General features: G+C 42.5%; 1 protein-coding gene across 2 annotated transcripts; it reads left to right on the forward strand.

Annotated features, from left to right (window-relative positions):
• The first annotated feature begins 1,351 nt into the window (after nt 1–1,351).
• LOC311111677 (tRNA selenocysteine 1-associated protein 1-like) lies at nt 1,352–10,077 on the forward strand. 2 transcript variants are annotated; one of them, XM_084154465.1, is made up of 9 exons: nt 1,352–1,509; nt 1,827–1,924; nt 3,535–3,637; nt 3,904–3,956; nt 4,054–4,185; nt 4,486–4,602; nt 8,172–8,358; nt 8,511–8,544; nt 8,858–10,077. In XM_084154465.1, exons 1-9 carry the CDS (start codon nt 1,486–1,488, stop codon nt 9,016–9,018), a joined length of 909 nt encoding a protein of 302 aa, XP_084010591.1. In that variant the 5' UTR covers nt 1,352–1,485; the 3' UTR covers nt 9,019–10,077. The 2 variants fall into 2 exon arrangements, with proteins under 2 accessions (XP_084010591.1, XP_084010592.1); XM_084154466.1 differs by having other exon boundaries at nt 1,399–1,509; nt 3,538–3,637.
• The last annotated feature ends 111 nt before the right edge of the window (nt 10,078–10,188 follow it).

Consider the following 10,188-nt stretch of genomic DNA (forward strand, 5'->3'; position numbering starts at 1 on the left):
TCATTGGTTTACCAGAAAGGCCATATTCCCAATTGGTGCGGTATTTTTTTTTTTTTTAAATGACCATTGAATAAAAATAAATAACCAAGTACTGCCACTGGCAAGGACAGGTTACTGAGTGGTTCAGGGGTATGACAGGATCAGTAGCTTGCTACAGTAGTTAGATTGTAAAACTTGACATCAAATGATTATACTTCTAGCCAATCAGATGGAAATAAGTAAACACGATAGTGAAAGATGTAAGATCTAATTCACAATGTCATTGAGAGGGCAGTTGCAAATGTGCTATTTCATCATGAATGGTCATATACTCGAATAGGTCATCCTACCTGTCCCTAGCCCAATATTGGACTAAAGGAGCTTAACATTACTCCTTAGTCCAAGGACTTTACATATTCTGTTTAAAGGGCAAATTGGCTCTGGACGCAAAAACAGCCAAATACTCCCTCTAAACGTGAATCGATTCTCAATGGCTGTACGGTTATAGAAACTTAAATCCCTCTACTTTCATATCACATCAAAATAATTTCACTAATGCAAAATACACACTTTACTGTGCACTGTTTTAACAGTTGCAGCCAACAGTAATGTTCAGTGACACGTTTGTGGCGTCTGTCTTCCGTTTACACAGGTGTTCAGAGACGCATATAGAGTGGACTACCTTTGCTAATTAGCTGTCTTCCATCTGTGAGCTGTAACATGGAAATACGGCCAGTGGGAAGCCTCATTTTTAAAAACAATTATTTCTCGCTGATATGAAAGATAAGGTCCTTATGCTTCCATAACCATACTGCAAGCGATGCATGTTAATGTTCAGACCGAGCGTCGTGGCTCTTAACAAAACTGCCCCCCTACAGAAGACTCCTTTGTCCAATGACTCTTATGTGTTAATGTATTTGAACTAAGTCATGATCAAGGGCTAACCTATCCCCAATGTCCTAGGACTAGGTGATGACCTTGCTGTGAATAAAATTAAACTGTCAATTTACACATAATTCCCCACTTGTTTGATTCCATATAAGAGGTTTATGGATTATTTATAAATAAACTAACACTGTTTTGTGTTCAAGTTTATATTTTTTAAAATATTTTTTGGGAGCATGACAAGGAGTGGCATTGTGGCACAAACAGTTATATTTTCTGTTGTATTTTTGACTTTATGTTTTGTTTTACCCCATATGTAACTCTGTGTTGTGTTTTTATCGCACTGTTTTACTTCATCTTGGCCAGGTCGCAGTTGTAAATGAGAACTTGTTCTCAACTGGTTTACCTGGTTAAATAAAGGTGAAATAAATAAATAAAACAGATCTGGGATCAGGCTAGAGAGCAGTCAATTGGACTTGTTTTGAAAGCGCATGCGCAGAAACGTAACTTTCCTGTTGCTTATTCCGATCCGACACTTGCAAGGTGTTGCATGTGTTTCATTTCGAGGGTTCACAACTGTAAATGTATGTAAAGAAAGCTTTACAATTTCAAGTCTAAAGCATGAGCACACTATGGATGGGAAACGTGAGTATTGAACCATTTCAGTCGACGTTTTTAACACTTCAGCTTGTAGCTAGCTAGGCTTAGCTTCCGCATGTTTGCTAGCATACTAGTTAGCCAGCTAGTAGCTACATACATGACGTTAAGTGGCTAGCTAGCTAACTGATTTGGTTTATTAGTGCTAAGCGAACTTGATACAGATGGAACATTTTCACACCTAATTGGTAGCTAAACACAGCCTTTATGATATTTGCAGGTGACGTGTGGTAGCTAACTGTTGTCTATGCTTTAGCTAACCTTAGCATGTTATGATAACGTCTGGCTGTGTTTTGTTTTGGTAGTTAGAGCCCTACATGGATGAGAAGTTCATAACCCGAGCCTTCGGCACCATGGGGGAGTTGGTGGTGAGTGTGCGGATTATACGCAACAAGATGACCGGGTGAGTATTTTAGCTAACGTTAGGGCGTTTGACCTGAAAGTGTCGAACTAGTAACGTTAGCTACACTAGCCATACCAATCTGTAGCCAGGACAAACGTATTTTCACGATTTCACTAATATAATCGAAATCAATCAAATCATAGCACGTTTTTGGCTCATTAAGTAATTTTTACCTGATAAAGTAGAATCCTGTTGGAAAATAATGTTAAAAGTACCGTTTATACTGCTAAAACATAACATGCATTGAAAATGATACTTTAGCAGCTTCCTGTTGTCATGGCTTTTTGAGTTATGACCGAGTGTCAAAACACTGATTTTTAGATGTACAAAGTCATAATCAGTATGCTGAAATAAATTGTGATATTTTGAAGACCAATACATAAGTTACTCCCTACACACGTCACACTTGTGTTCAGATTACTTGTATTTTGCTAAATGAGTACCTTCTAAACAGCACACCCACCAATATTTACGAAGTGGTCACTCAAGACTGGAATTGATTAGCTTGTTTTACTGTAATCAATAGCGCGTGCAAATGAGTCACTCACATCGATTTTGTCTTGAAATCAATGGAACTGGGACAATAACCGCAGCAACATGTACCGTTTGCGCTCTTCTAGCGGTTAAGAGCGTTGGGCCAGTAACCGGAAGGTCTCCGGTTCGAATCCCAGAGCCGACTAGGTTAACAGTCTCTGTGCCCTTGAGCAAGGCACTTAACCATAATTGTAAGTTGCTCTGGATAAGAGCGTCTGCTAAATGACTCAAATGTAAATGTAATGAACTTCGGTATACTACATGTATCTGTTGATAGATTACAACCTGTAGTAGCCATTTATCAATTTATATATCTGAGGAAATTATTTCGGTAGATGGCCAATACGGAAAAGGAAATGCAACATTTTTTTTGACTGGATAATTCCAACAAATCACCACCTCACATCAGTTTCTAAATAGAGACAGGGGTTGGCTTTCTTTTAAATGATAGCTTAACTCTCAAATCCATGAATTCAATATTATTATTATTATTATTATTATTTTATAGGAGGAGCAGACGTTGTCTGAAAATGACAGCTACGTTCTAAAGCCTCACTTACACTTACCATAAGCACTCCGTTGCACCGGATGTCATTCATTTGAATGGGGACCGTCCACAACGGAGTAGAATCGCAACGCCCCGTTGCGATTTGAAGGCTCCGTTGCGAGACGGGACGCGGCATACTTTGAATTTTTCAGTCTGGCCAGAGTCCGTCAAAGAACAGGACGTTACCAAACTACAAAAGTAGTGAAAATATGTGGTTTTTGACGATGGGGTTTATGAGATAGCTAGTAACTTGTAAACAATTACCCATTCCTATAAGTTCGTTTATTGTGATGGTAATGACGTTTGCGTGTAACGGAGTGCTCATGGGTAATATGAACAAGGCTTAAGTTCCACTACGGACTGGATCGAGTATGACAAAAACACTGGTACTAAACCGAAGATGTTGATCTGTTTTTTAAGCAATCGATTTTGTGAGGTCATGACGACTAGAAACATTTATGCTAACGTCACCAATCAGGGGTTTGAATGCAACATTGGACTGATATTCCTTCTCCGTGTTGCTCATTAGTAGTGGTGCAGCAGGTTACTGCTTCGTGGAGCTGACCGATGAAGCCACAGCTGAGAGGTGTCTTCGTAAAGTCAATGGAAAAGCACTACCAGGAGCCACACCAGTAAATATACCATTTAACAAAGCTACTTGGATGTTATGGATTCTAGCAAGTGTCCCAAATGGCACCCTATCCCCTATATAGTTCACTACTTTTGACCAGAGCCTAATGGGATGCAGACCTAGATTGTAACATGCTGCCTTTTGGTGACTTGAGCCAAACAGAAGATCTGTATGCAATTTGCCACATTTAGCTTTTGTATACATTTAATGCATATTGTCATCATGTTGTAAATGAGTGTTTAAGGGAAGCCTTTTTGTACTTCACAGCCTAGAAGATTCAAGTTAAACCGGGCCACCTTTGGGAAGCAAGGAGAAAGCGGGTATATCAACAAGCTTGATTGTAAGTCAAACTATATGTCATGAGATGCCATATAGAAACATTGGAAATGAACAACTCCTTTTCTCTCTCCGCTGCAGTCCACTCTACTCTCTGTTCGTTGGAGATCTCACACCTGAAGTGGATGACGGGATGCTGTACGAGTTCTTCTACAACCGCTATCCATCCTGTCGCGGGGGGAAGGTGGTGCTGGACGGCACGGGAAACTCCAAGTGAGTCCAGGAGGATATTATAATCACTATAGCTGGGTTTCCATACATCCAGGTTTATGTGATATGATGCCATGTGAATACAGTTGACAAGGCTATTTCCACTACCACTGCATTCACTACATCCACTGTTACTATTCCACTAACGGCTGTCCTACGACTATTTATAATATGGTCACTACTTTTGCACTAACAATTTAAATGTCTAAACTTCTTTCCACTACCCAAAAAAGTATTCACAGCTGAAGCGTTGTAGTTATTTACTTACTTACTTGCTTGTCTGAACGTTTCTCTTGTCTCCAGGGGTTGTGGGTTCGTCCAGTTCCCAGACCAGAGGCTTCAGAAGCTGGCTCTGGAGGAGTGTCAGGGAGCGGTGGGGCTCGGGAGCAAGGCACTACGACTGAGCCTAGCTGCTAACAAGTGAGTTACACTTCAGTTCAGTTCTTACTGTTACACTTCTAGAAGCCGTCTCCAGACATGGATTATATACCATAGCATAGTAAGAACTCTCGTTCTTCATTCGTAAAACCAGGGTTGTAGCATAACCCGTTTGTTTTCCAAATCACCTTTTACAGCCTACAGTGAGGGGGAAAAAAGTATTTGATTCCCTGCTGATTTTGTACGTTTGCCCACTGACAAAGACATGATCAGTCTATAATTTTAATGGTAGGTTTATTTGAACAGTGAGAGGCAAAATAACAACAAAAAAATCCAGAAAAACGTATGTCAAAAATGTTATGAATTGATTTGCATTTTAATTAGGGAAATAAGTATTTGACCCCTCTGCAAAACATTACTTAGTACTTGGTGGCAAAACCCTTGTTGGCAATCACAGAGGTCAGACGTTTCTTGTAGTTGGCCACCAGGTTTACACACATCTCAGGAGGGATTTTGTCCCACTCCTCTTTGCAGATCTTCTCCAAGTCATTAAGGTTTCGAGGCTGACATTTGGCAACTCGTACCTTCAGCTCCCTCCACAGATTTTCTATGGGATTAAGGTCTGGAGACTGGCTAGGCCACTCCAGGACCTTAATGTGCTTCTTCTTGAGCCACTCCTTTGTTGCCTTGGCCGTGTGTTTTGGATCATTGTCATGCTGGAATACCCATCCACGACCCATTTTCAATGCCCTGGCTGAGGGAAGAAGGTTCTCACCCAAAATTTGACGGTACATGGCCCCGTCCATCGTCTCTTTGATGCGGTGAAGTTGTCCTGTCCCCTTAGCAGAAAAACACCCCCAAAGCATAATGTTTCCACCTCCATGTTTGACGGTGGGGATGGTGTTCTTGGGGTCATAGGCAGCATTCCTCCTCCAAACACGGCGAGTTGAGTTGATGCCAAAGAGCTCGATTTTGGTCTCATCTGACCACAACACTTTCACCCAGTTCTCCTCTGAATCATTCAGATGTTCATTGGCAAACTTCAGACGGCCCTGTATATGTGCTTTCTTGAGCAGGGGGACCTTGCGGGCGCTGCAGGATTTCAGTCCTTCACGGCGTAGTGTGTTACCAATTGTTTTCTTGGTGACTATGGTCCCAGCTGCCTTGAGATCATTGACAAGTTCCTCCAGTGTAGTTCTGGGCTGATTCCTCACCGTTCTCATGATCATTGCAACTCCACGAGGTGAGATCTTGCATGGAGCCCCAGGCCGAGGGAGATTGACAGTTATTTTGTGTTTCTTCCATTTGCGAATAATCGCACCAACTGTTGTCACCTTCTCACCAAGCTGCTTGGCGATGTTCTTGCAGCCCATTCCAGCCTTGTGTAGGTCTACAATCTTGTCCCTGACATCCTTGGAGAGCTCTTTGGTCTTCGCCATGGTGGAGAGTTTGGAATCTGATTGATTGATTGCTTCTGTGGACAGGTGTCTTTTATACAGGTAACAAACTGAGATTAGGAGCACTCCCTTTAAGAGTGTGCTCCTAATCTCAGCTCGCTACCTTTATAAAAGACACCTGGGAGCCAGAAATCTTTCTGATTGAGAGGGGGTCAAATACTTATTTCCCTCATTTAAAATGCAAATCAATTTATAACATTTTTGACATGTTTTTCTGGATTTGTTTGTTGTTATTCTGTCTCTCACTGTTCAAATAAACCTACCATTAAAATTATAGACTGATCATTTCTTTGTCAGTGGGCAAACTTACAAAATCAGCAGGGGATCAAATACTTTTTCCCCTCACTGTATATACTGTACACTGCATGACCAAAAGTATGTGGACACCTGCTCGTCGAACATCTCATTCCAAAATCATGGGCATTAATATGGAGTTGGTCCCCCCTTTGCTGCTATAACAGCCTCCACTCTTCTGGGAAGGCTTGCCACTAGATGTTGGAACATTGCTGCGGGGACTTGCTTCTATTCAGCCACAAGAGCATTAGTGAGGTCGGGCACTGATGTTGGGCGATTAGGCCTGGCTCACAGTCGGCGTGCCAATTCATCCCAAAGGTGCTCGATGGGGTTGAGATCAGGGCTCTGTGCAGGCCAGTCAAGTTCTTCCACACTGATCTCCACAAACCATTTCTGTATGGACCTCATTTTGTGCACAGGGGCATTGTCATGCTGAAACAGGAAAGGGCCTTCCCCAATCTGTTGCCTCAAAGTTGGAAGCACAGAATCATCTAGAATGTCATTGCATGATGTAGCATTAAGATTTCCCTGCACTGGAACTATGGGGCCTAGCCCGAACCATGAAAAACAGCCCCAGACCATTATTCAAATAAAATGTTATTTGCCACATGCGCCGAATACAACAGGTGTAGACTTTACAGTGAAATGCCTACTGACAAGCTCTTAACCAACAATGCAGCTTTAAGAAAAAAAAGAGGGGAAAAAAGTGTTAAGTAAAAACAAAAGAGCAAATTATTAAAGAGCAGCAATAAAATAACAGTAGGGAGGCTATATACAGGGGGTAACGGTATAGAGTCAATGTGAGGTAATTGAGGTAATATGTACATGTGGGTAGAGTTAAAGTGACTATGCATAGATAATAAACAGAGTAGCAGCAGCGTAAAAGAGGGGGTGGGGTGGGGGGGACAATGCAATAGTCCGGGTAGCCATGATTAGCTGTTCAGGAGTCTTATGGCTTGGGGGTAGAAGCTGTTAAGAAACCATTTGGACCTAGACTTGGTGCTCCGGTACCGCTTGCCGTTCTCCTGGCATCCGCCAAACCCAGATTTGTCAGTCGGACTGCCAGATGGTGAAGCTTGATTCATCACTCCAGAGAACATGTTTCCACTGCTCCAGACTCCAGCCGACGATTGGCATTGCGCATGGTGATTTTAGGCTTGTGTGCGGCTGCTCGGCCACGGAAACCCATTTCATGAAGCTCCCGACTAATAGTTATTGTGCTGACGTTGCTTCCAGAGGCAGTTTAGAACTCGGTAGTGTGCTACAACCGAGGACAGACGATTTTTACGCTCTTCAGCATTCGGCCGACCCCGTCCCGTTGTGTGGCCTACCACTACGCGGCTGAGCCGTTGTTGCTCCTAGAGTTTCCACTTCACAATAACAACACTTACAGTTGATCGGGGCAGCTCTAGCAGGGCAGAAATTTGATGAACTGACTTGTTGGAAAGGTTGCATCCTGTGATGGTGCCACGTTGAAAGTCACTGAGCTCTTCAGTAAGGCCATTCTACTGCCAATGTTTGTCTTTGGAGAGTTTATACACCGGTCATGTGGCTGAAATGGCTGAACCACTAATTTGAAGGGGTGTCCACATACTTGTGTATATAGTGTATGTTTAGCTGTATTTGTATATCCAATATTGTTTCACTATTCCCCTCCTCAGTCAAGAAGACCTGAGCAGAGTATCTTTCCCCAAAAATATCAGTTTTTCAACTCCTAAAGAGATGGGTTTAATCATTGTCCGATTCCTCGGTTACCAATAACCGCTCTCTCGCTCTCTCGCTCTCTCTCTCTCTCTCTCTCTCTCTCTCTCTCTCTCTCTCTCTCTCTCTCTCTCTGCTGCCTCTTGCTCGCTCCTTTAGAACGCGTCATAATCAATCAGACAACAGGGGGTGGGGGTCACATGGAGGAGGCTACAGACACAACCATAATCAATACAATCAACAGCCGTACGGTGGTGGATGGGGCTCATGGGGCTACGACCAGAATGGAGGCAACTATGACGGCTACAACTATAACCAGTATGATTACACTCAGAATCCTGTACAGGTAAGATTGCTGCCCTGCTTCCCCTTTGCTGGTGATATGTTACGTAGCTCAATGTCACTACTTCTTCATAGACATGCGATGTTACCGACCTTGTGTTTTCCTTCGACTTTTCAATATACACAGTCTATTAACCAACTCATTTAACGTTTCAGGAAAATGAAGCTGATGAAGATGATGGTCTGGAAGGTTAGTGTTTTTGTTTTTCTACTCCTTTTTCTCCAGACTAGTGTGGCCAATGATCTATGAGGAATGTAGGTGGTTCTTAATGAACATAGATTGATGTACTGCACGTTCCAAGGTTTTAACAGTACATGTCATTAGCGGAGGCGAGTCGGACTCATGCTTTTGTCATGAGGTAGCTCTGCCTGCAACTTCAGAATCATTGTCTAGATCTAATGGTTAAGGCGTTGGTTTCCCGAGCGGGAGACTGGGGTTCAGATCCCACCTGTGACCGCAGCAGGGATCAAATCGTCACTGGCTGCCTTTCCCTCCATTGTAGATCCTAACCCAGAGCTGGATGTGGTGGAAGCCAACAGGAAGTTTATGGAACACAGCGAGGAACTGTATGATGCCCTTATCGAGTGCCACTGGCAACCCTTGGAATCCTCGGAACAGGCCTTTGGAACCACGAGTAGCCTTCCAGAACCTGTCTACTGTTGAGGCATAAAATGAAATGGCAATATCCTCTTTTGCCATGTTATTTGGCCTTTCATATTATTATTCTGTAGATGTTTGAGAATTGATTAGCTAAAGACATATCCCCAGTCCTTGACCATAACTGCCATTTGCTTACAGACATTATTTTTGTGTCAATTGACAAAAATGATTTATTTTGTGCATCTATTAATGTACATCTTTATTTTTTTTTAAAACAGTGGTCACCTGGCCCATCCTGTACCTAAGAATAGCTTCCTGTTTTCATTTCTTATGCTTTGCTAAACCGCAAAGATGATGTTTGTATCCCAAATTACACACTATTCCCTATTTAGTGCAGCACTGCTTTTGGCCAGGGCCCACTATGGACTCTAGGGAATAGTGTGTCATTTGGGATACGCACTTCTCAATTGAGGAGCAAGTGATTGTGGGATCTGCGGTGTTACACTCTGCCTTCTGTCTGTGTTTGTAAAGTTAGAATAAATGTATCATGTTGCCAGGTAGAAATGTCTTATAGAATGTCCCAACCAAAAATGACGGGAGTTGTTTCCAGTCTCATAGAGTTTAGCAAAGTACAACATTGTGGAAAGCTGCAGATAGAAATGCCATGAATAGAGCCGACGTGATTCCTTCTACATGTCACAGTGGCATGTTTCTTCTCTTTTTCTATCTGAACGTTCGAAAACATTGTGTACTGCTGAATGCGCCCCGGTCTCTACTGAGCAAAGTGAGAGGGCTCAGCACTGGCCGGTTCCATCAGCAGAAAACCACATGACAGTCACAAGGTTTCCCAGTGACTGAAGGGGAGGCATGGGCTGCCATAGCCAGAGGGACCTCCATTGAATGAATCCCACGGTGGACAGGATTTGAGAGATTCTTTTGCATGACTAGGCCTACTCTGTTGAGTTTGTGAGTTTTTAGTTTCTGAATTCCTTTTTGTAATCCTCTTCTGCTCCCGAGTGAAAGTTGGGAACAGTTGTGAAAGACCTCTTCCTCCTCTTATTTTACTTTTATCTATGTAAAATATTGTTTTTAACAATAAAATTACAATACCTTTTTTTTTAAGCCCTTTTAAAAACAGATTTGATTGAATATCCACTTCATTACCATACACTTTGCTCCCAACCAGGGGTTGTTTTGCCTGTGTGCAATGACATCATATGACAGTTTTGGACA

This window comes from Coregonus lavaretus (genome assembly GCF_964263955.1).
Source record: "Coregonus lavaretus genome assembly, chromosome: 3".
In the NCBI taxonomy this organism is placed as follows: Eukaryota; Metazoa; Chordata; class Actinopteri; order Salmoniformes; family Salmonidae; genus Coregonus; species Coregonus lavaretus.

Excerpts from the sequence above, each read along its gene's own strand:
- LOC311111677 (XM_084154465.1), top strand. The coding sequence starts at position 1,486 with ATGAGCACACTATGGATGGGAAAC. Across the intron at positions 1,510-1,826 it reads GCACACTATGGATGGGAAAC|TTAGAGCCCTACATGGATGA; the intron begins GTGAGTATTGAA and ends TTGTTTTGGTAG. Across the intron at positions 3,957-4,053 it reads GGGAAGCAAGGAGAAAGCGG|TCCACTCTACTCTCTGTTCG; the intron begins GTATATCAACAA and ends TCTCCGCTGCAG.